At 47.8% G+C, this 26,024-nt stretch overlaps 1 protein-coding gene across 1 annotated transcript in view; it reads left to right on the forward strand.

Moving 5' to 3' along the window:
• Positions 1-25,821, forward strand: part of Ssu72 (SSU72 homolog, RNA polymerase II CTD phosphatase) — a 35,308-nt gene extending 9,487 nt beyond the window's left edge. The window contains exons 2-5 of the mRNA XM_090336021.1: positions 5,092-5,235; positions 23,022-23,161; positions 23,549-23,667; positions 25,431-25,821. Coding sequence (XP_090192147.1) covers positions 5,092-5,235; positions 23,022-23,161; positions 23,549-23,667; positions 25,431-25,532 — 505 coding nt within the window. The 3' untranslated portion in view covers positions 25,533-25,821. The remainder of the gene's footprint in view (positions 1-5,091; positions 5,236-23,021; positions 23,162-23,548; positions 23,668-25,430) is intronic.
• Positions 25,822-26,024: the final 203 nt, after the last annotated feature.

A 26,024-nucleotide genomic window follows, 5' to 3' on the forward strand; every position in this document is an offset into this window, starting at 1 on the left:
AAATCATCAGATCTTAGCCTCCTGAGTAATCTAGGCGTGAACCAGTGGTGTCCAGCTTTGTTTTTGCTTTTGTTTTTGAAGTAAGGAGGGTTTCATCTCAGAGCTTTGTACTTACCAGGCAAGAACTCAACTACTTGAACCATATTCCATACATATATATATATTTTTTTTTTGTAGGGGGGGGGGTCATGGGGCTTGAACTCTAGGCCTGGGTTCTGTCCTAGAGCTCTTTTTTTTTTTTTGCCAGTCCTGGGCTTGAGCTCAGGGCCTGAGCACTGTCCTTGGACTTTCTCAAGGCTAGAGCTCTACCACTTGAGCCTCACCACCACTTCCTGCTTTTTTCTATGTATGTGGTACCGAGGAATCAAACCTGGGTCTTCATGCATGCTAGGCAAGCACTTTAACCACTAGGCCAAACTCCCGGCCCCTATCCTAGAGCTCTTAAAGCTCAAGGCTCCCACTCTACCCTTGAGCCACAGCCCCACATCCCCTTTTCTTCTTCTTCTTTTTTTTGGTGGATCGTTGGGCATGAACTTGGCCTGGTCGCTGTCCCTGAGCTCTTCAGCTCAAAGCTACCACCTTACCTTTGAGCTAAGCCCCACTTCTTGTTTTCTAGAGGTTAATTGGGAATAAGAGTCTCATGGTCTTTTGTGCCTTGGCTGGCTTTGAACCTTGATCCTCAGATCTCAGCCTCCTGAGTAGCTAAGATTTTAGGCATAGTCACCATACCCAGCTCCACTTCCCCCTTTTTAGAGGTTAATTGGAGATAAAAGTGGCTATCTTCAGTGTCTGGGATTTCTTGAATCATGACCCTCAGAGATCTCAACCTCCTGAGTAGCTAGAATTACAGGCATGAGCCTCTGGGCCCAGCCATTTTTGAACTTTCTGTTCATGCCATTATTCTTTCTGTGGGATTATTAGTTATAGTTGCTCTTCACATTTGGTCTAGATGAGGAATAGAAGGAGGCTGTGCATATCAAGATAACAGGCAACTTATTTTCTGTAGCACTCCTGAAGTTGTGACAGCCTAAAGATATTTCCAGAGATTGCTAAATATCGTCAGTTTAAATAAGAAAGACTTGATTTGGTAGTGCATACCTATCCCCAACACTTAGGAGACAGAGGCAGGAAGATTGCCAAGTTTTGAGTTCCAGACCAGATAGATGCCTGTCTCAATCAGAATAAACAACAACAAAAAAAAAACCACAAAAGCTTTGTGCATCAATTAGTCAAACAGAGTTTGATTTAATGATGGACTGAACTCAGGGTCTCTCACTACTGCTCACCATGAGTGCTGTACTACTTGAGCTGAACTTTCAGCTCTTTGTGGTACTAGTCTGACTCAGGTGTTTTGGTGCTGGCCTGTGGTAGAGTCAGACAGAACTCACACTAGGGTGATATGGCTCACACCTTGCTACTTAGGAGGCTGAGATCTGACCATCATGATTTGAAGCCACACTGGGCTATAGTCCAGGAGCCTTTATTTCTCATCTGTAGTCAATCACTGGAAAGCTGAAAATGAAGCTGTAGTTCAGTGGTAGAGCATTAGCCTTGAGCAAAAAAGCTCAGGGTTGGGGCCAGTAGTTTGGCCTAAGTGGTAGAGTGCTAGCCTAGCATGCTTGAAGACCTGGGTTTGATTTCTTGGTATCACATTACATAGAAAAGCCAGAAGTGCTGTGGCTCCAATGGCAGAGAGCTAGCCTTGAGGATAAAGCTCAAGGACAGGGCTCACACCCTGAGTTCAAGCCCCCAGGACTGTCAATTAAAAAAAAAAAAAACCTCAGGGTTAATGCCTAGGCCCTGAGTTCAAGATCAAGGACCTGCACACACAGTCAGAAAAGAAAGGTGTGAAGTTCCATTAGAAGCAGAAATTTTTATGCTGTATAAATATAAAACTGGAATGAGAATTTTTCCCATATATTTTTATTGTAATTAATAGAAGGGTTACATTATATTCACCAGATAGAAGGTGCATTACTTTACATACATTGATACCCTTTCTCATGTCTTGGTCCCCATGGAATGAGAATTCTGTTAGATTTTTCTTTTCTCCTTTGGTAACACTGGGGACTTCAGGCCTTTGTGTATCATAGGCAGGCACTCTGCCACTCTAGCCTTTGTTACATTTTAGATTGGTGTCATTTCTCTCCCCCAAGTCCTGGCGCTTGAACTCAGGGCCTGAGCACTATCCTTGTCCTTTCTCCAGCTCTACCACTTGAGCCACAGCACCACATCCAGTTTTTTTCTGTGTAGGTGGTACCTAGGAATGGAACCCAGAGCTTCATGCATACTAGACAAGCACTCTACCACTAGACCATGCTCCTGCCTTGTGTTGTGACCAGTGGTGGTGGCTAGTGATGATTAAACAGTCCTTGTGTTTTGGGACCATAGCCATGGCCACAGCTCACGGGCTCCTCAGCATATGTGAGCCTCGTAGGATCCTTTGGGCTGTGCGTTGTTCCCCAGCTCCCTGGAACACATCTGGTCAGAATCCTCACCACAGGCACGCCTCTTGCAGCGATTGTGGCTATCGATCCATTGGCAGGTCTGGCTCATCCACGTGGGGTTACAGGTTACTAGAAAGTTTGGTCTACTGGTAGAGTGCTTGCCTAGCTAGCATGCACAAAGACCCAGGTTCAATTTCTCAGTACCATATACATAGAAAAAGCCGGAAGTGGTATATGGCTCAAGTAGTAGAACTCTAGCCTTGCGAAAACCCAAGGACAGTGTTTAGGCCCTGAGTTTAAGCCTTAGGACTAGGGCCTCCCCCCCCCCAAAAAAAAAAAAAGAGAGAGAGAGAAAAGTAAAATGAATTTGAAAACAATGCTGGACAAGGGTGGCCTGTGGTGTATAAGCCTAGCTATTTAGGAGGCTGAAATCCAGAGGGTCAGAAGGTGGCATTTCAAAGCCAGCCCAAACAGAAAGATTTGTTGTAGTCCATCTCCAAATGAACTAGCATTAAAAAGGTAGGGTTGAAAGTGTGACCTAGGTGGTAAGAATGCTAGCTGAACAAGCAAAAAGCTAAGTACAAGGCCTTGAGTCCAAACCCTGGTAACCACCCCCCCCAAAAAAATATTAATTTAAAAAAACCATAAAACAAGTAGGAAGTGGCTCTGTGCTCTGTAAGTGGTACAGCGCTGCCTTAAGCAAAAAGAAGCTCAGAGACGGTGCCCAGGTCCAGAATCCAAGCCCTAGGACCTGGGGAGTGAAAAGGGGAGGGGACAAGGACGTGCACTTGGCTGGGGAGGTGGCTCAGTGGTAGAGTGCTTACTTAGCATGCAGGAAGCCCTGGATTTGATTCCTTAGTACCACATACAAAGAAGAAGCCAGAAATGGTGATGTGGCTCAAGTGGTAGAGTGGCTAGCCTTGAGCAAAAAAATCTCAGGGCCAGTGAGTACTGCCCTGGCATGAGTTCAGGCCCTAGGAGTGGCCAAAAAAAAATTACCAACTGAAGAAGGGGGCGAGGAAAGCAGCAAATGAGGTTAATCTAAGTTCTAATACATGTACATGTGAATTACAGGTAGAAGTACTTTTGTAAAATTAATATATGCTTGAAGAATTGACTGATAGGACAGGCTGTGATAGACAGCCAGTAACAGCTAGAGGGAGAATACCAGTGGAGAAAACTAAGGAGGAAGAATATGATGTAAGTGGTGGTGGTGGTGGTGGTGTTTATGGCTCATGGGGCTTGAATTAGTCCTGGGCGTTGTCTCTGAGCTCTTCTATTCAAGTCTACCGCCCTACCCTTGAGCCAAGACCCAGTTTTCTAGAGGTTAATTGGAAATAAGAATCTCAGATCCTTTAGTGCCCAGGCTGGCTTTGAACCTGGATCCTCAGATCTCAACCTCCTGAGTTGCTAAGATTACAGGCGTGAGCCACTGTGCCAGGCTTCTTCCCCCCCTCCTCCCCCCCCCCTCTCTCTCTCTCTCTCTCTCTCTCTCTCTCTCTCTCTCTCTCTCTCTCCCTCTCCCTCTCCCTCTCTCCCTCTCTCCCCCCTCCCTCCCTCCCTCCCTCCCTCCCTCTCTCCCTCTCTCTCCTCTCTCTCTCTCTCTCTCTCTCTCTCTCTCTCTCCTTCCCTCCTTCCCTCCTTCCCTCCTTCCCTCCTTCCCTCCTTCCCTCCCTCTCTCCCTCTCTCCCTCCCTCCCTCCCTCCCTCCCTCTCTCCCTCTCTCTCTCCCTCCCTCATTCTCTCCCTCTCTCCCTTCCTGCCTTTTTTTTTTTTTTTTTTTTTGATTAAACAATTCTTTGCATTACTTGAGTGTCTGTGTTTTAGGATCATAGCCATGGTATCGACTCTGAGCTTCAAGGCTAATGCTCTACCACTGGAGCCACAGCTCCATTTCCAACTTTGCGGTGATTGCACCCCTGGTGAGCAGTAGTGTGAGACCCTGAGTTCAGTCAATCATTAAATCAAACTCTCTGGTCATGGTGCTTGATCTCAGAACCTGGGCACTCTTCTTTGGCATTTTTTACTCTAGGCTGGTTTTCCATTACTTGATCTTGAGCCAGAGCTTTACTTCTGGCTTTTGTGTGTGTGTGTGTTTGCCGGGGGGATGACGGGGGGCTTGAACTCAGGGCCTAAACACTGTCTTTCTCAAGCCTAGAGCTCTACCACTTGAACCACAACACCATTTCTGCTTTTTTCTATGTATATGGTACCGAGGAATAGAACCTGGGACTTCGGGCATGCTAGGCAAGCAGTCTACCATGCAAGGCCAAACTCTAGGCCCCATTTTTTGTTTTGTTTGTTTGAGGGTAGGGACAAGTGGTGATTTGGAGAAAAGCACCTCATAAAGTTTCCTGCCTTGAAACTATGATTCTTAGATCTCGGCCTCCTGAATAGCTGGGATTATAGGACTTGAGCCACCAGTGCCCAGCTTGGACAAAGTACTTCATGTGCATTCATGAAAATAGAACAGTGAAAATTATTGGCTTTCACAGCAAAAGATGGCTCAAGTGGTAGAGTGGTAGCCTAGCAAGACCCTCAGTTCAAATCCTGGCACTGCCAAAAAGGTCAGGTTCTGTCAGTCTATTCCCATATCTCCTTCTGTGAATCCAACTATAATGCTGTTTCTTTTTTGTGTCTTCCAGCAAGCGAGGATTCAGTGTACGGTCCTTTGGCACAGGAACTCATGTGAAGCTACCGGGACCAGCACCAGACAAACCCAATGTCTATGATTTCAAAACCACCTATGACCAGATGTACAATGATCTTCTCAGGAAAGACAAAGAACTGTATCCGTGGCTTCCCCCCTAAGCGCCCCAGGGTAGTCTACTGGGAGGTGTGGTTAGTGAGGGCGGTCACTCTGATTCCACCTTGCAGGGAGGTTTTCTGGGTCAAGAGGATGCGGCAGGTGTGTTATGCTGCCAACATGGCTTGGAGCTGGAGCCACTAGCTGATGGCATTGGCCATCTGGGAGTATGCTTGTAGATAAAATGTGAATACTACCTTGACATGGCAGACAGAAGGCTCTGCCTAGCTAAGCAGAGCTTATTAGAGAGAGGTAAACAGTCTCTTCACACTGTAGGACCTCCCTGCTCTTTCCTCTATGGGGAGTCAAAGGTTTGCATTCACTAACACACACCTCTGGCTCAAGCCAGATGAAGAAAACCCTACATGCTAAAAGAAAGCATATTAGAAACAATCTGAGAGAATTTCATTCCAGGAGAAGACATCACAATCTCCATCTGCTACTTCAGATTCATGTGAAAAGAAAAGGTATTTTTAAAATAGGGTTGATAAGTATGGTGCCAATCTGTATGCTAGTTAAGCTAATCAGTAACCCTGGGTTCCTGACCAAGGTATTTCATAATCACTCTATATTGTTTTAAAAGTTCCCACATGGGCATAGGTTCCGTGTATAAACTTGAGGCTCTGGGCTCAATCCCCAATTCTACAAAACAACAACAACAAAAAACACCAAACTTTCTGACCTCCTTAAAAACACACACACACACACACACACACACACACACACCAATAGTGGATGTGGGTTTGAAATGTAGCTTAGTGGTAGAGTGCTTGCCTTGCATGCCTGAAGCCCTAGGTTTGGTCCCTCAGAACCACATACACATAAAGTCAGAAGTGGTGCTGTGGCATAAGTCGTAGATCCGATAGTCTTGAATAAAAGAAGCTCAGGGACCGTGCCTAGGTCCTGAGTTCAAGCCCCAGAACTTGCCAAAAACCCACAATGAATGCCTTTTAGTTGTTGGAATGGAACCTGAGCATATTCTAAGCAAATGAATTGCGGCCCCCCCCCCCCCATACGCACACAAGGAATTGTACTTAGAGGTACTTAGAGTCTTGTGCCTAACAGTGTCCTCTCCAAGCTACTATAGCACTTTTTTTGGGGAGGGGGGTGTCTTGGGGCCTGATTGCTTTCCCTGAGCTCTTCAGCTCAAGGTCACCACCCTACCCCTGGAGCCACCACGCCACTTCCCCACCTCTCATTCTCTAGGGATTAATTGGAGATAAGAGTCTCACAGGCTTTGTAGGGCTTTGTAGTGCTGGGGCTGGCTTTGCACCTTGATCCTCAGATCTCAACCTCCTGAGTAGCTAGGATTGTATGTGTGAGCTACCACATCCAACTTCCTCTAGCACTTTTAGGGATAGAGACTTATTAATTTTGCCCAGGCTGGCCACCATCTCACTATCCTCTGGCTTCTGTTTCTAGATTAACTAGGATTACAGATGTTTCCTTTGATATCTGGCTAGCAGAAATGCTTTTTTTTCCTTCTGTTACCTCCCCCCCCACCCCCAAGTCAGTCATGGAGCTTAGACTCTGGGCCTGGGTGTTATCCCTGAGCTCTTCAGCTCATGGCTAGTTCTCTACTAATGAGTCTTCCTTTTCTTTCTTTCTTTAATATCTGGTATTGAGCCCAGGGCTTTACCCATGCTAGGCTCTTCCTTTCGTATGTGCTCTGCCACTGAGCTATATCATCAGCCTCGGGAAACTTCTTCACATTGGCACTCTTGTAGTTTTTACTAAGTTTTCTTGAGGTTGCCTACATCCTGTCCCTGAGCTTTTGTGCTCGAGGCTACCACTCTGCCACTTGTGCCACAGCTCTACTTCTAGCTTTTTGGTGGTTAATTGAAGTCTAGGGTCTCATGGACTTTCCTAACTGAGCTGACTACCAACTGTGATTCTGGGATTACAGGCTTGAGCCACCAGTGCCCAGCTAAGACAGATTTAGTGCTGTACACTTATAATTCTAGCTTCCAGTTAGACTGAGTGAGGATTGCATGAATCCCAAGGGTTCAAGGCCCAGCCTGATTGATATAAAAAAATAATAACAAAGCTGAACTCTGTGGTCTATACCTATAATCTTATCTGAGATCAAGTTGATTATTTTGAGACCAGCCTGGACAGTTTGAGCCATCTCTGTAATCCTAGCTACTCAGGAGGCTGAGATTTGAGTATTGCTGTTGGAAGCCATCCTGGACAGAAAGGTTTGTGAGACTGTTTCCATTTAACCACCAAAGGCTAGAAGTAGGAGCTATGGGTCAGTGGAAGAGCATTAGCCTTAAGTTCAAGCCCTGGGACTGGCACAAAACAAAGCTGAGCCCAGGGCTGGGAGTTTAGCCTCGTGGTAGAGTGATTACCTAGCATGCACAAAGACCAAAGTTCAATTCCTTAGTACCACATATATAGGGGAAAAAAGCTGGAAGTGGTGCTGGGGCTCAAGTGGTGGAGCTCCAGGCTTGAGAAAGCCCAATGATATTGCTCAGGCCCTGTGTTCAAGCCCAAGGGTTGGCCAAAACGAAAACAAAAAACAGCCCAGTGGTACATGTCAGTTATGCAGGAAACAGAAGGATCCTTACTGAACAATGTTGAAAACAAAAAGGGTATGGATATTATTCAAGGGCCTGCACTGGCAAGTGCAAGGCCCTGAATTCAAACCTGCCTATTGTAATAGCAAAAGCAAAAAGAATACTAGCTACTCAGGAGGCTGATATCTGAGGATTGCAATTTGAAGCCTGCCAAGACATGAGTCCACGAGACATTGATTCCAGTAGAAAGCATTCACTAGAGCTTACAGCTTTTCTTTTTTCCCCCCTCTTGCCAGTCCTGGGGCTTGAACTCAAGGCTTGCGCTCTTATCACTGGAGCCACAGTACCACTTCTGGCTTTTTTCTATGTATGTGGTACTGAGAAATCAAACCCGGATCTTTGTGCATGCTAGACAAGCACTCTACCACGAGGCCAAACTCCTGGCCCCTCCTTGGGCTTTCTCAAGGCTAGAGCTCTGCCACTTGAGCTTCAGCACCATTTCCAGCTTTTTCTGTGTATGTGGTACCGAGGAATCAAACCTGGGTCTTTGTGTATGCTAGGCAAGCACTGTACCACTAGATGAAACTCCTGGCGTTTTTTTGTTTGTTTTTGTTTTTTTGAGCTTTTTGTAGTAGAAGAGAGCCTGCCTACCTTGTGGGGTAAGAACACAAGGAAGTACAAGACTTGCATTTAATTCAAAGGACAAGCACCAAAAAAGAAAAGCAGTAATATACTGGAATGTTCACATAGATCGATCAATTAGGTAGCTGACAGGGCCACAAGCATTTCTAGCAAAATGTAAATCGTTGTGGTTACTGCATTCGCTGCCCTCCTGCCTCCAGCTACAGTTGAAAGGTTTGTCCCTGGGGACAGAGGACAGAAATAGGGGTCATGCTGTAATCCTCAGTCTGGCCTGAAAGGCATACTTGGGAGTATGGGGTACTGAGTGTCCTAGACCCAGTCCTGGGAATTCTGGCAGCACTTTCCAGGGGTCTACAAGCTGTCAGCCAGTCATTGCTCAGAAGTCCCGGGACCTGCAGTCAGCACAGCGTTTCTGACCAGTTGTTAGCTGAACTGGGTGGGCCCTTGTTTGTTAGGCACAGTGGAATATACTTTGCTTACATCCTTATTTAAGGAAGGTGACTAGTGTCTCAGAATGGATCTTTTAAGTTCTCTGATTTTCCTTAACCCCACAGGAAAGCAAAGCCACCAAGTCTTTGTGACTACTCCCATTTAGAGCTGGGTACTTCTCTTTGCCCCAAGTTTAAGGTGAGGGTTTCATTATGCTATATTAAAGCCTGTATACTGTTTTTCCTGTGCTTTTGAAAATTATTTAGGCCAGGTACCATGGCTTACACCTCTAATCTCAGCTACTCAGGAGGCTAAGATCTGAGGATCGAGATTCAAAGCCAGCCTAGTCACTAAAGTCCCTGAGACCAATTAACCACCAGAAAACCGGAAGTGTGCTGTGGCTCCAGCAGTAGCCTTGAGCTGAAGAGCTCAGGGATAGCACCCAGGCCCAGAGATCAAGCCCCACGACTGACCAAAAAAAAAAAACTGTGCATGTGTGTGTGTGTGTGTGTGTGTATGTACATATAATTTAGCACCATCTGGTTTTTTGTTTTGTTTTGTTTTGCCAGTCCTGGGGCTTGAACTCAGGGCATGAGCACTCTCCAAAAGTAGAACTCTAGCACTTAAGCCACAGCACCACTTCTAGCTTTTTTTTTCTTCCTCTTGGACTTTCTCAAGGCTAGAGCTCTACCACTTGAGCCTCAACACCACTTCCGGCTTTTTGCTATGTATGTGGTACCAAGGAATCGAACCCGAGTCTTCGTGCATGCTAGGCAAGCACTTTAACCACTAGGCCAAACTCCTAGGCCCCCCTCCTTTTTAAATTTATTTTTGGGGAGTCTATCATGGGTCTTGATCTGTAAGCCTAGATGCTGTCAAGTGCCCTACTCATTGAGCCACGGCACCACTTCTGGTTTTCTTGTGGTAAATTTGATACAGTTTCACCCACTTCCAGCTTTTTTGTATGTATGTGGTACCAAGGAATCGGACCCGGGTCTTCGTACATGCTAGGCAAGCACTTTAACCACTAGGCCAAACTCCCAGCCCTTCCTCTTTTTTTTAATGTATGTGGTACCAAGGAATCAAACCCAGGTTTTTGTGCATGCTAGGCATTCACTCTACCACAAGGCCAAACTCTGGCCAGTTTTTGTTTGTTTGTTTGTTTGGTAGTCCTGGACCTTGAACTCAGGGCCTGAGCACTGTCCTTGAGCTTTCTCAAGGCTAGAGCTCTATCACTTGAGTCATAACACCATTTCCGGCTTTTCTCTAAGGAATCGAATCCAGGTTTTCATGCGTGCTAAGCAAGGCACTCTTACCATTAGGCCAAAATCTAGCCCCCCCCCTTTTTTTTTTTTTTTGCCAGTCCTGGGCTTGAGCTCAGGGCCTGAGCACTGTCCTTGGACTTTCTCAAGGCTAGAGCTCTACCACTTGAGCCTCAACACCACTTCCGGCTTTTTGCTATGTATGTGGTACCAAGGAATCGAACCCGAGTCTTCGTGCATGCTAGGCAAGCACTTTAACCACTAGGCCAAACTCCTAGGCCCCCCTCCTTTTTAAATTTATTTTTGGGGAGTCTATCATGGGTCTTGATCTGTAAGCCTAGATGCTGTCAAGTGCCCTACTCATTGAGCCACGGCACCACTTCTGGTTTTCTTGTGGTAAATTTGATACAGTTTCACCCACTTTGGTGCCCGGGCTGACTTTGAACAACAATCCTCAGATCTCAAAACTCCTGAGTAGCTAGGATTACAGGCATGAGCCACTGGCAACTGGCTAAGCTTTTTTTCTTTTTTGCCGGTCCTGGGGTATTGAACTCAGGGCTGAGCCCTGTCCTTGGGCTTTCTTCAAGGCTGATGCTCTACCACTTGAGCCACAGTACTACCTCCGGCTTCTCTATGTATGTGGTACAAGAAATTGGACCCAAGTCTCCGTGCATGCTAGGCAAGCTCTCTACCTCTAGGCCAAATTTCCAGTCATCGTTTTTTTGTTGTTGTTGGTTTTTAAAGTCTGGTTACTTCATGAGAAATAAAAACAGTAATGTAAACATTCACTCTTCCTTATTTAAACTTTCTACTTTGTGTGTGTGTGCCTGGTGCTTGAACACTGTCTGTGGGCTTTTTTCAGGTTAGTGCTCTGCTACTTGAGCACCACTTCGGGCGATTGTATGTATGTATGTATGTATGTGGTACTGAGGAATCCAGCCTTGGTCTTCCCTGCATGCTAGGCTGGCACTCTACCACTAGGTCAAACTCCCAGACCCTACCTGAGCTTTTTTGCTCTAGGCTACAACACTGTTCAGTTTGACGCCAGCTCTACTTCCTGGTTTTTGATTGCTAATTAGCGATAAGAATCTCATGGTCTTTCCTGCCTACTTCCAACCTTGAACCTTCCTAAGTAGGTTGACAGGTATGAGACACTGGCAGCCAGTGTCACTTAAAAACTGACTATAGTTGGGCATGGTGGCTCACGCCTGCCATCCTGGCTACTTAAGTCGCTGAGATCTGAGCATCACCGTTCAAAGCAAGCCAGCCCGGTACTGAAGTCCTTGAGAATCTTACCTCCAATTAACTACCAGAAAGCTGGAAGTGGCTGAAGAGCTCAGCGACAGCGCCCTGGCTGAGACTTCAAGGACCACATTCAGGAATAATAATTTAAAAACTTAGTCATCATTGGCTCTCATTCCTGTAATCCTAGCTACTCAGAAGGATGAGATCTGAGGATCCTGGTTCAAGTCCAGACTGCACACTACAGAGCCTGTAAGACTCTTATCTCCAATTAGTCACCAGAAAACTGGAAATTGGGCTGTGGCTCAGGGGGTAGGATGGTAGACTTGAGCTGAAGAGATAAGGGACAGTATCCAGGCCCAGTATTCAAGTCCCACGACAAAAAAAAAATTCATTTTAGCGTCAGTCCAGGTAACTGAAGCAAATTAGCAACCTTTTCTTCTACACAATGCCATTGTATGTTTATAACATTTGCAGTCTGTACAGAATTACCAAGACAAGCAGACAGCTACAGGCAGAAAGAAGCAAGTGTTTGTTTTACCATGTAACTAAGCAAAAGTGTGAGGCCAAATTTAGTCAGAAGTTCCTGCACTAAAAACAAAAACTTGAAACTTCGTGCTTGTATGCCGGTCCTAAAGCTTGAATTTAGGGCCAGGCCTGTATCCCCTAGCTTTTTCACCTCTTAAGTCACAGCTCTTCTTGCTTTTTTGGCGATTGGAGATAAAGTCTCATTCATAGACTTGTCTGCCCAGGCTGGCATTGAATCATGACCCTCAGGTCTCCATGAGCACGCAGCTAACTATTTTGCTTAGCTTTTTCACTCAAGGCTTGCACTCTACCCTTCTAGCCACATGTCCAAAGTCTTAACACAATAACATTATAGAAGTGGAAAGATAAGAGGGTATTTTAAGATAGAACACAGGGCCAGGAATTTGGCCTAGCGATAAGAGTACTTGCCTAGCATGCACGAAGACCCAGGTTCGATTCTTCGGTACCACATACATAGAAAAAAGCCAGAAGTGGCTGGGAGTTTGGCCTAGTGGTAGGGTGCTTGCCTAGCATGCACGAAGACCCGGGTTCAATTCCTCGGTACCACATACATAGACAAAAGCTAGAAGTGCTGAGGCTCAAGTGGTAGAGCTCTAGCCTTGAGAAAGTCCAAGGACTGTGGTCAGGCCCGGAGCTCAAGCCCAGGACTGGCAAAAAAAAAAAAGAAAAAAAGCCGGAAGTGATGCTAAAGCTCAAGTGGTAGAGCTCTAGCCTTGAGAAAGTCCAAGAACAGTGCTCAGGCCCTGAGCTCCAGCCCTGGACTGGCAAAATTTAAAAAGATAGAACCCAGAAGTATAGTATTCTATAAGGTGCCCACATTTCTAAAGGAAAAAATGACATGACTGTGTATGTATATACACATATACAAAAATTTGTAGGCTTGATAAAGCTATCCTGTAGCTTAGCCACATAGACTTGGTTGTTTCTCATTGGGGCTATGGAACTGCTGTGAAGGGGGGCAGCTGTTGTAGCACATCCAGAGAGGATTAAGCCACATTTAGCAGGTCCAAATTCAAAGTACTGCTTCAGCTGAATGCCCATCATTTTTCCATTCACCCATTGAAAGCAGGAACTGTTTCTTAAATCCCTGGCTATAAAGAGGGGATTTTTTTTTTTTTTTTGACACTTGCCCCTGAGCATCTTTTGCTCAAGGCTAGCACTCTACCACTTGACCCACAGTGCCACTTCTGGCATTTTTTGTGTATGTGGTACTGAGGAATCATACCCAGGGCTTTGTGCATGCTAGGCTAGCACTCCACTAAGTAATATTCCTAGTCCTTGATCTTAAGGCTTGAACTCAGAGCCTGGGCATGGAACCTGAGTCTTTTTAATCAAGGCTAGTGCTGTACCACAGCTCTATTGCCATTCTTTTGGTATTTTATTGGAAATAAAAGAGTTTCATAGATTTGCTTCCAGCTGCCCAATGTCATCTCAACCTTATGAGTAACTAGGATTACAGGTGTTAGCACACTGGTGCCTTGGTGGGGTGTGTGTGTGTGTGTGTGTGTGTGTGTGTGTGTGTGTGTGTGTGTGTGTTTTTTGCTGGTCCTGTGGCCTGACCTCAGGGCCTGAGCACTGTCCTTGGGCTTTCTCAAGGACAGTGCTCTACCACTTGAACTACAGCACCATTTCTTGCTTTTTATGTGGGTGTGGATATGGGTGTGGTACCAGGGAATTGAACACAGGACTTCGTGCATGCTAGGTGAGCCATGTACCACTCGGCCACACCCAGCCTGGCTGTTTTGATACCTATAAGCAGATGTGGGGCTGAGGTTCTGTTGTCCCTATGGACATCTTGCCTTTGGGAATTTCTGAGGGATTGAGGCTGAGTTTGCAACACGGATAAAAACCTTGTTGAAGTAAAAGGGTAAAAGGATTTTGCCTTTTGGTGGGGGGCGCAGTCTTTTGGCTTGAACCCATGGTCTTGTACTTTCTCATGGCTAGAGCTTCACTATTGTGCCACATCACTACTTCAGCCATTTCTATGTATGTGGTACCTAGGAACCCCTGTCTTTGTATATGCTAGGCAGGCATTCTACCACTAGGCTACACTCCCCAGATCATGAAATGCCTTCTAAGCCTGGGAAGTGGAGACACTTTCAGTCCTAACTTCTGGGGAGATTGAGGCAGAGAGATCATGTAGGGCCTCATGTTGGGCCATCCTAGGCAATCCCTATCTCAAGCACAAAGTAACCTTTCTGAATTCTCAGTAAAGATGGGAAGGCTATTTTTTTTTTTGGCCAGTACTCGAGGCTTGAACTCAGAGCCTGAACACTGTGCCTCAAGCTTCCCTCTGTCCCCCTACAAGTTTAGTCAACACAAAATCCTCTCCCATCTTCACTGTGGTAACTGACCACATCCACAACCAAATCCACTTAAAAATATGAAACATTTCCTATGAATTTCGTGACCTCCATGCTAATCTATCGTTCCAGTTTTAGTATATGTGCTGCCAAAGCAAGCGTGTCCCTGAGACGTTTTTATTTTTTATTTTTGTTTGTTTTGCCAGTCCTGGGCTTAAACTCAGGGCCTGAGCACTATCCTTGGGCCTTCTCAAGGCTAGAGCTCTACTACTTGCGCCTCAGCACCATTTCCGGCTTTTTTCTATGTATGTGGTACCAAGGAATCGAACCCGGGTCTTCATGCATGCTAGGCAAGCACTCTACCATTAGGCCAAACTCCTGGGCCCTCGTTTTGTTTTTGTTTTTTAATTTTTTTTCCTTGTCCTGGGGCTTGAATTCAGGGCCTGGGCACTGTCCTTGGACACTTGCTCAAGGCTAGTGTTCTGCCACTTGAGCCACAGCGCCACTTCTGGCTTTTTCTATGTATGTGGTATGGAGGAATCTGGCTTTGTGCATGGTACGTGAGTATTCTACCACTAGGGCATGTTCCCACTCAAGGCTAGCACTCTATCACGTGAGCCAAAGCACTCTTTCCAGCCTTTTCACTTTATAGGGCACTGAGGAATGGAACCCAGTGCTTTGAGCATGCTAGACAAGCATGCTTCCACTAAGCCACATTCCCAGACCAGGAACAGTATTATTGTTACTTTTTATTATTTGTTTATTTGTTTATTTTTTTTATTTTGTGGTCGATCATGGGACTGTAACTCTGGGCCTGGGCACCATCCCTGAGCTCCTCATCTCAAGGCTCCTGCCCTATCCCTTGAGCTACAGCAGCTAGGCTTACAGATGTGAGGTACCATCAGCACCCAAAGGAACAGTCTTACTGAAAAATCACATGTCAAATTATGTAAAGTTTGAAACATACTGCCCTAGACTCTTAGTCGTGTGACCACCAGCTGGTTGATGATAAAGAGTCTCATAGGCTTTGCTCTGATTGCCTTCAAACCAAGATCCTCAGATCTCAGCCTCCTGAGGGGCTAGGATTACAGATAGGAGCTATGGTTGCACAGTAGTTGTGTGTGTGTCTGTGCCTGCCTGCTGGTACTAAGACTTGAACCTGAGGCCTAGGTATTGTCCCTAAGCTTCTGTGGTAAGGGTTGATGTTTTACCACCTGAGGCATACATAGGTCTACTTCTTTTTGGTCATTATTTAGAGATAGTCTCCTGGACTATAACTGCTTGGATTGGCTTTGAGCTGTGATCCATAGAGCTCATCGTTGCTGAGGAGGTAGGATCAGGAGTATGAGCTGACATGCCTTGCTATCTCTTAGATTTTTTCTTTTTTTGTTACTCAAGGCTTTCACTGCACCACTTGAACTATGCCTCCATTTTTCAGCTTTTGGATGGATAATTGAAGATGAGAGGGAATCTCATGAATTTTATTTTTGAATTTTTTTGATTCATGGGACTTGAACTCCGGGCCTGTGCGCTGTCCCTGAGCTCAAGTCTAGGACTCCTTTAACCCCACACCACTTCCATTTTCTAGTGAGTAATTGGAGGTAAGAGTCTCTTGGACTTTCCTTTCTGGGCTGGCTTTGAACCACGATATTTAGATCTCAGCCTCCTGAGTAGCTAGGATTAGAGAGGTGAGATACCAGCACCCAGCTTTTATGGATTTTTTTCCCTCTAAGCTTGCTTTAAACCTCAGTCCTCACCTCAGTCTCCTGAGGACCTAGGATAAGTGGCTGAACAGCACCTCAGTTAATGTAGTTTTTATTGTATAACCCAGTTTGCTAGCCTTTCATGTGTAAAAGGAACAGAACACTTCCAGCATGTCTTCTCCTTTTCCAGTATTAGTTCACACTTAGAGCTTTGTATTGCTAGGCAGGTTCTCTACTGCTGAGCCACTTTTTCAACTATCTTTTTTTTTTTTTTGCCAGTGCAGGGGTTTGAACTCAGGGCCTGGACACTGTCCTTGAGCTTTTGCACACTAAGCAAGCACTCTGCCCCTAGGCTACACTCCCAACCCCCATCTGACTTTAACATGACCAGGTGATCTCTGACTCTTGGAGGTGAGATCCTGTAGATAGCTGAATTCTGTATGTGCAGTGTTGTAGCATTTTTCTGGACAGCCCAGTGCTTGAGATGGTCAGGTAAGGTTCCTGTGTACTGGCCAACTTGGCTGTATTGCCCTGATATCATGATGGGTATTTCGTTTTGTTTTTTTTTTAAATTATGATTTAATGATTGTTCATGTGGTACCAAGGAATTGAACCCAGGGTTTTATGCATGTTAGGCAAGCATTCTACCATTTAATTATTTTTTTATTTATTGCCAGTCCTGGGGCTTGAACTTGGGGCCTGGGTTCTGTCCTTGGACTTTTTCTCAAGGCTAGCATTCTACTACTTGAGCCATAGTACCACTCTGGCTTTTTCTGCATACTTAGGATTCAAACACAGGGCTTTGTTATGCTAGGGGAGAACTCTACCACTGTACCACACTCATGGCCCCCAGCCTGGCATTTTTTTTTTTTAATTTTAAGCCAGGTGTTGGTGGCTCACGCCTATAATGCTATTCAGGAGGTTGAGATCTGAGGATCATGATTCAAAGCCAACCCCAGCACAGAAGTCTGTGGGGCATTTTTTTCCCTCTGTCAGTCATGGGCCTTGAACTCTTCTTAGACTGATGCCATCCTGACCTCTTCAGACCTCTTCAGTTTATGGCTAGTGCTCTATCACTTTGTGCCATGGCACCACTTCCAGTTTTCTGGTGGTTGATTGGTGAGTTGCAACCTGGCACCAATACCTCATGCTTGGAATCCTGGCTGCTGAAGGGGCTGAGACCTGAGGATCACAGTAACAGTGAACAGAATGCTCGGGGACATTGCCCAGGCCACGACTTCCAGCCCTGTGATTGGCACCAAAGACAAACATCCTCAGGTGCTTGCATCACGGAAGTAACTAGGATTTCCTGGGGAGGAAACAGTCCCTGCTGAAGAGCGTGCCAGTCCCTTGCAGTGCCCTCCCCAGTTCTGCCGAAACCTCAAGGGATTGAGTGCAGCCCTGTCCCAGCGGACAGGATATCTTGATGGTAGATTCCTGTGGTTTGTCCCAATGTCAGTGTGAGAGAGTGGCCATAGCTGCTTCCTGAAAACAGCAGCTGTAACATTCACATCAGCTTATCTCCAGACTCTGTAGTGTATGCTGGTAGTGTGGGGTTGGACCATTTCTATAGCTTGTGTTGATGCTAATTTATTTTGAGTTTGGACTTGTTCTCCAGGGAAGTTAGAATAGGCTACGGGGCTGGGGTGTGGCCTAGTGGTAGCATGCTTGCCTAGCTTGCATGAAACCCTCAGTTCAGTTCTTCAGGAAGTGCCACTGTGGCTCAAGTGATAGAGTGCTAGCCTTGAATATAGAGAGGTTCAGGCTTAGAGCCCAGGCCCTGAGTTGAAGCCCCAGGACTGGCCGGGGGTGGAGGGGAGGAATAGGTTTTGTTAAAATTGTCTCATTCAGCTGGGTGCTGGTGTCTTAACACCTGTAATCCTAACTACTCAGGAGACAGATCTTAAGATCCTGGTTTGAGACCAGCTGGTCAAAAAAATCTGTGAGGCTCTGATCCAGATATAGAACAGTGGCTCAAGTATTAGCATGATTGCTCATACTGATTGCTGATTCTGTGTCCCACTTTGGAGGGTGGTCGGGGGTTGAGATTTGAGGATTTGCTATGTGGCCTTGACTGTACTGGAGCTTATTGTACAAGCCACACTCTTGTCCAATGCCCTGTGCCCTTCTGGACAGCGGGCTGTTCTCTGGGAGGCCTTGTGTAAGTGGTGTGCCGCTGTGGGACACCAGCTCTGGTTCACAGTCCTGTAGTGAGCATGAGGTTAACACTACATTGTCATGTAAGTTTCCCCCGGAGCAGCTTGACTACCTCTTCTCAACTGGAGCCTGTCCTTACAAGTCTCAGGTTTGTGTTTATGCCAGTGGCATTGCTGCTGAGCCCAGGACTGTTCTTGAAACATGACCAAGGACAGCAGGCAGCTACTTTCAAGTCAGACCTCAAATCTCCCATCCAAGAGAAATGTGGCAATCCTCAGATCTCACCCTCCTGAGTAGCTAGGATTACAGGTGTGAGCCACCTTGACCATTCTTTTTTTTTTTTTTTGCCAGTTGTGGGGCCTCAACACTGTCCTTGGACTTTTCTTAAGGCGAGAGCTCTACCACTTGAGCCATAACACCACTTCTAGCTTTTTTTCTATGTATGTGGTACCAAGGAATCGAATCCTGGTCTTCATGCATGCTAGGCAGGCACTCTACCACTAGGCCAAACCCCCTTGTCTGGTTGTTGATTGTTGTTTTGTTTGTTTCTTTTTGGCCAGTTTAATGGGTTGAACTCAGGGCCTGGGCACTATCTCTGAGCCTCTCTGTGCTCAAGACTAGTGCTCTACCACTTGAGCCCCAGCACCACTTTTTTTTTCTGTGTATATGGTAGGGAGGAATCAAACCCAGCACTGCGGGCATGCTAGGCGAGCACTCCACCACTAGACTACACTCACGGCTCAGTGCCCTAGTCTCGAGCTAAAGAGCTCAGGGATAGATAGCACCCAGGCCCAGAGTTCAAGCTCAACAACCGACCCCCCCCAAAACACACACACATATACAATTATACCTACATATTTGAATTTTTTCAAAACATTTTTATTTTTGGTTGGTAGATCAGCCTTCTACCTAGCACAAAGTCCTAATTTTAAATCCCAGTTCCCCTCCATAAATTTATTTGGATTTGTAACAATACCAGGAAGCTTTTTTCTTTTTGCCAGTCCTCGGGCTTGAACTCGGGGACTGGGCATTGTCCTTGAGCTTTCTCAGGGCTACTGCTCCAACATTTGAGCCACATCTGGCTTTTTCTTTTTATATGGTTCCAAGAAATCAAACTCAAGGCTTCGTATATGCTAGGTATACACTCTACCACTGGGGCACACTCCTGGTTCAGATGGAAAAATCTTTTGGGTTTGGGCACTTTCCCTAAGCTCTTCAGCTCAAGGCTAATGTTTTACCACTTGAACCATAGCAGCATTTCTGGTTGTTTTGTTTTTTTTTTTTTTCTTTTTTTGGTGGTTATTTGGAGATAAAAGTCTCTTGGAGGGGCCGGGAGTTTGACCTAGTGGTAGAGTGCTTGCCTGGTATGCATGAAGACCTGGGTTCGATTCCTCAGTACCACATACAAAGAAAAAAGCCGGAAATGGTGCTGAGGCTCAAGTGGTAATAGAGCTTTAGCCTTAAGAAAGTCTAAGAACAGGGCTTAGGCCCAGGACTGGCAAAAAAAAAAGTCTCCTGGACTTTCATGTCCAGGCTGGCTTTGAACCTCGATTCTCAAATTTCAGCCTCCTGATTAGTTAGGATTATAGGTATGAGTCACTGGTGTCTGGCTTCAGATTGAAAATCATTTTGTTCTTTGGCCAGTCCTGGCCCTTGAACTCAGGACCTTAACACTGTCCTTGGATTTTTTTTTCTCAAGGCCAGAACTCTACCACTTGAGCCACTGTACCACTTCCTTATCTTTCCTGTGTATGTGGTCCCGAGGCTCAAAACCAGGTCTTCATGCATGCTAGGCCAAAGTCCAGGCCCCAGACTGAGAAGTGTTAATGAGGTATTGCGTAGTTTGAAGGATGATCACAGTTGGGTGTATTAAAGCAGCAGCATTGAGGCTGGGTACAGGTGGCTTCAGGCCTGTCCTAGATACTCAGGAAGCTAGGATCTAAGGATTATGATTCTAACCAGCCCAGACAGGAAAACCCTTGAGACAAGACCACAAAACCAGATGTGGTGCTGTGGCTCAAAGTGGTAGAGCCCTCGCCTGGAGCAAAAGAGCTCAGAGACAGTATCCAGGCACTGAGTTCAAGACTAATGACCAACAAAAGTAAAGAGGCACTGACAGACCCAGCAACGCATAGGCTGGCTCCAGTACCATCTAAATAAGCACACATGGCATGGCAGCTGCTGGCTTCCTTTAGATAACCAAGTAGCTTTCCTTTTTCTGTTATGTATGTATATGTGCATGTACGCCAGTACCTTCCTTTCAACTCCGGGCCTCGAGGTCCCCTTTAGCTTCTGTGGGGTTTTTGTAGGTCATGGAGCTTAAACACAAGAGCCTCTGTGTTCTGTCTGCTTTTTCTCTTCCTTTTCTTTTTTAACTTGATGGTGGGACTTGAACTTGGGGCCTGGGTGTTGTCCCTGAGCTCTTCAGCTCATAGCTACTGCCCTATCCTTTGAGCCACAGCGCCACTTCCAATTTTCTGGTGGTTAATTGGAAATAAGAGCCTCATAGACTTTAGTGCCGGGCCTGGTTTTGAACCTCAGTCATCTCAGCCTTTTGCTTAAGGCTAGTAGTGCTCTACTTAAGTGTGTGTGTGTGTAAGATGAGTTTCAGGAACTTTCCTGGTCCAGTATAGTTTTCAGCCGTGATCCTCAGATCTCAGCCTCTTGAGTAGTGAGGATTGCAGCTGTGAACCACTGGCGGCTGACACTTGGTGGCTGTTTTTGCTGTTGTTTCTGGCCAGCTTTGAACTGGGGACCTGGGCACTGGGGACTACTCCACCCGTGATGTTCTCTTGAGGCCCATCGTGAACTGTGCAGCTATGTTCTTGTTCCCTTACTATCATTTAGGGTTCCGAGTGCACAGACGTGGTGCTGGCTGTCTCCCTAGGCCTCCTCTGTTGTCTGCTTGAGGGATCTTAGAAATGTGTTCCCTGTGCTTGGCCCTGGGTGGGTTTTCTGCTGAGACCACGCAGGAGCTGGGTCTGCAGGCTGTGGCAGAGGCGTGTGGTAGACATCTCCAAGGTCTTTGGTGATTGCACCCTTGGGAGGCCCTGAGCCCTGCTGGTAGTGAGTGCAAGGTGGAGTCTCTTGCTACCCTGGCTTCCCACCTAGCTTAGTCCTCTGGGGCCTGTGGGTTTGCCGGCTCCCTCCTACCACTCCTGTGGCGCCGCAGTACCTTCCCATTCTGACCGTCCTCACCGACTGGTGCCTGGTGCCTGTCCATTCCGACAGCATTCTAGGACATGCTTCCAGCGGCTACAGTTCCTCCCCTCCTCCAGTGCAAGGCTGTGCTGTTTTCTCCCCCGTGGACCTCGGTGACACAGATTTTATCAGCCTGCGCCTTGTTTTCATTTTGATGTCTTTGGCTGTGCTGTGCCTGGCTTTGCTTCTTGACAGTCTTACCTGTGCTTTGACTGCCCTTCTGCCTTAGCGCCTCCCCCCCCCCCCCTTCCCCGTCCCATGGTGGGACCCATATCTTCCCTGCCAGGACAGTCTCATTTCCTGCTTTGATAAGGCTTTCTCTTTCACACTTGGATTACATGGATCTTTTATTTATTGTCTGAACCTGGAACTTGAACTTGGTATTTCACTGTCTGATCTTCTACTACCTCACCCCAGGAATCTTGCCGTGCATGTCAGGTTGCAGGTTTCGGGGCTCTGTCCTGCCCAGGCTGAGGAGTGGTGAGTCCTGGCTGGGTTGCTGCAGAATAAGCTCGGTGTGGGCCCGGCAGCTGCCTTTCACCGTTGTCCCACTAGGACTTGCTGAACTCACTGGGTCTTGGTTCTCAGCCTTTGAAGGCTCCATGCTAGGAAAATGAACGTGGGTGTACAGGGCAGCAGGTTGGGTGTCAGAGGCTGAGGCCCTGGACAGCTAGTGATGCAGGAACCAGTGATGCCTGGCCACTTTTGGACAAGTAAACCTGAAACTGCTTAGATTGACAGCCTAAGTATATTCTAAAAGCTTTCTCTGATGTCTGGAACAAAGGAAGTGATGTAAGCCTATTTATGTAAACTGACAGAACAGTTCCAAAGTTCAGGAAGCTGAGTCTGGTGGTCAGCAGTGGGGTCCTGGGTCCACACCGCAGCAGCTGAGTTCCCTAAATGGTTTTGTTCCCCAGTCCCTGACCGGGGGATTCTGTCTCTGGAGAGGTGAGCTCTTGCAGTGTTAGCATAGTCAGGGTAGCGGCCCAGCCTTGAGCCTCTAGAGACCTCTGTGGCTGCCACCGACTGCTAAACCTCATACCAGCAGATACCTCCCCACTCCCCAGTTATATGACAGCAGCTTCGGTGGGTCCCCTGGCCTTCTTTCACATTGCCGCTGTAGTTTCCTTTGGGAAACCTAACTTTGCACGTCTTCCCTGCTTTCACTGAGCTGGCAGATGTGTCTTTGCTCTTGGTCTTTCATTTCAGAGGGAGTTGACACTTTATGCGGGCCTTGGATGAGGCAAAGAAAATAGGAAAAAAATACAAGGGTCAGGTGCTAGTGGTTCAGGCCTGTGATCATAACTCCTGTTCTCAGGAAGCTGAGGTTTGAGAATCGCAGTTTAATGCCAGCCCCAGCAGAAAAGTCCATGAGACTTTTAATAAACTACTCAAAAAGTCAGAAGTGGTGCTGTAGTGTAAGTGGTAGATTACTAGCCTTGAGCATAAAGCTTAAGTGCCTAAGCCATGAGTTCTAGCCCTGGAGCCCCCACACAAAAAAAGTAGTAAAGGGACTTGAACCAGTGCTAGTGGTAACTCAGGAAAGGAAGGCAGTAGGACAGAATGCACTGCCAGAGGGCTAAGCAGCCTGTGAGCTTCTCTGTTGCTGTGTCTGTGGCCAGCATGGGTTTGTCTCTGGCCTTATACAAGGGCCGCCATGATCCTCCCCCAGCCCAGTGAGGAGGACTGGATGGGGGTGGGGGATAGATGTGTCTACACTAGTGAACAAAAGGTGTTCAAGCTCCTTAACTCCGGTGTTCAGCTATACACAGAATGGCATTTTACATATGTTGGACAGAAATAAGAGAATCAAGCCCCGACCAGAAAGGTTCCAGAACTGCAAGGACCTGTTTGACTTGATACTCACTTGTGAGGAGAGAGTCTATGACCAGGTGGTGGAAGGTGAGTAGAGCACCCTGACGGCCTCCTGTGGATGGCCGGGCTGCCAGTTCCAGGGGGAGGGGCAGCCAGAAGTGGGACTGTGGCTCAAGTGGTAGAGAGCTAGCTTTGAACAAAAGTCTAAGGCCAGCACCCAGGCCTTGAGGTCAAGCTCCCAGACTAACATCCAAAAAGAAAAGCCTGTGCCAGCCTTGGGGCTGGACCGGTAAGGGTGGCCTGTGATGGATCGAGTGCTCGATGAGGCTTTCCTCGGGGATGCTCAGGCCTGATGGATGCCCGAATCCCCAGAACCCCCAGAATATAGGAACTACGGAGGTGGTGGGGGGGGCTGGGCCACGTCTACTACCTGCTGCTTCTCCCTCCCCAAATTTGTTACTCTGTCCCTCTCAGATCTGAACTCCAGAGAACAGGAGACTTGCCAGCCAGTTCATGTGGTCAATGTGGACATTCAGGATAACCACGAAGAAGCCACCCTTGGGGCCTTTCTCATCTGCGAGCTCTGCCAGTGTGTGAGTACAGAAGCCACAGGGGCCTTCTTCGCAGCAAGCACTGAAGTGCTCGCAAAGGCAGAGGCATGCACATGTTTAAGGGTCTGTCACATGGGTTTAGTTGATAGGACTGGAGGTGTAATTCACATGGGTTGCACTGCTCTGAGTTCAAACGCTAATCTACCACATTAAATTCTGGGCATTAGTCAGGCATGGTGGCTACTCAGGAGGCTGAGATATGAGGATCGAGGTTCAAAGCCAGCCTGGGCACTAAAGTCTGTGAGACTCTCATCTCCAATTAACCACTATAAAACTGTTAGTGTAGCTCAAGGGGTAGGGTGGTGGTTTGGTTTAGTTTTTTCATGGGTTTTGAGCTCTGGGCCTGGGCACTGTCCCTGAGCTCTTCAGCTCAAGGCTAGTGCTCTACCACTTGAGCCATAGCATCACTTCTGGTTTTCTGGTGGTTGATTGGAAATGTGGTAGAGTGCTAGCCTTGAGAAAAGGCAGCTCAGGGAGCATGCCCAGGCCTTGAGTCCAAGCTCCAGGACTGGCAAAAAAAAAAAAAAAAAATGCCAGAAGTGGTGCTGTGGTAGAGCGTGGGCCTGGAGAAAGCTATTGTCTTCAGCTACTCAAGAGGATGCTAATTCAATGTCAGAGCCCCATCACTGAGCAGAAACCAAGCAAGAGGGCAGGGCAGTGAGTTTGAGTGTGGTACTAACAAAACCATCACCCACCCCTGTCCTGGTGCCTCATCCATCAGGATCTCCCAGCGTTGCCCAGCACTTGCTGTGAGAAATACAGCAGCGCAAGCTGTGGCCCAGCCTACAGCCCTGGCCAGCATTGTCCTGTGCCCAGAGGTCCTATTCTATGTCCTCAGCCTTTGGATTCATCCATCGGGGCATCTGACATGGTCCACTACTGACCTGGCCACACTGGCAGTATGCTCTGCAAATGCCCTGTGCCTTGTTCTGCCCTGGGCCCTTGGGGTTCTCTGTTTAGGTCAGCTGGCTGTGTGGGGACAGAAACACTCACATGGATAGGACAAAGTGGGGGTGGTAGGCAGGCCTGAGCTGGGAGAGGGTACTGCTGATTGCTGAGGGTGGTTACCCCGGCCTTCCATCCTGCGTGGTCCTGTGCAGAAGACAGCTGGAGACAGGCCCAGCCTCAAGATCTGAAGGTGTCGTGTACAGTATACCTCCGTCCTGTTGCGTTTTGTTTTTTTCCTTTTTTGGGTCATGGGGTTTGGACTCTGGGCTCTTCAGCTCCAGGTTACTGCCCTACCCCATCAGCCACAGCCTCACGTCTCATTTTCAAGTGGTTAACTGGAGATGAAAGTCTTCATGGACTTCAGTGCCCGGGCTGGCTTTGAACCATGATCCTCAGATCTCAGCCTCCCGAGCAGCTAGGATTACAGGTGTGGGGCAGTGTGCCTGGGCGGGGCCAGCCTGCTTCACTCCAGCGTGGGTGCTCTTAGGACACTGAGTTCTCAACGGAGAGGGAGGGCATGCATGCTGTCCAGCACCCGTGCAGCACAGCTTCCTTTCTGGTCAGCATTGGGCCAAGGGCCTGGACCTTTTTGTCCCCACCTGGTTCACGTTCAAGCTGCAGGCAGCGCTGATGGGTAAGGGTCTCTGCTGCCTGTCTACAACTCCTGGGTGTCCGAGGCCCCTCCACGTCCGCTCTGCCACTGCCAGGGTGGAGTTCTGCTGTGATCAGTGGGTGCCACCAGGCAGACCTGGAGGGGGGGCGTGTCCACGGCGCCTCACGACGCGGTGGTCTTCCAGATTCAGCACACGGAGGACATGGAGAACGAGATTGATGAGCTGCTGCAGGAGTTCGAGGAGAAGAGTGGCCGAGCCTTCCTGCACACAGTCTGCTTCTACTGAGCCGCCTCCCTCGCAACGCTGTACATACGGAAGCGGGAAGCGTCCAGAAAGGCCACTTCAAACCATCCTTTCCAGCCCCTCTTCCTTACCCAACAGGGAAAGCACGGTTCAGCGCGTGAGCCCTCCTCCCTCCCTCTGTCTCCCTGTCTCCCTGTCTCTCTCTATCTCTATGTGTGTGTGTGTGTGTGTGTGTGTCTGCCATTGCCCTGCTTGGGCCCAAATTCTGGATTGTACAGATAGTGAACTGAGAAGAGCCGAGAACGGCCCAATAAACACGCTGCTGCTGGTGGCCTTGCTTTGTCCTGAATTCCTGGCTGGGGTCTGGGGGGAGGGGAGCGCAGCCTGCCCCCCCCCCCCCGCCCTCCCCCCCGCCGGCCTGCCGGGCTCCTCGGCCGCCCACCCCCGTCCCCCCCCACCCGCCTCCCCCGGCCTGGCCCCGCTGACCTCGCCGGCCCTCCCGGGCCCCGCGGAGAGCCCGGGCCGCCGCCGCCG

This window comes from Megascapheus bottae, chromosome 6, assembly GCF_031878675.1.
Source record: "Megascapheus bottae isolate mThoBot1 chromosome 6, mThoBot2.hap1, whole genome shotgun sequence".
Classification (NCBI taxonomy): domain Eukaryota; kingdom Metazoa; phylum Chordata; class Mammalia; order Rodentia; family Geomyidae; genus Megascapheus; species Megascapheus bottae.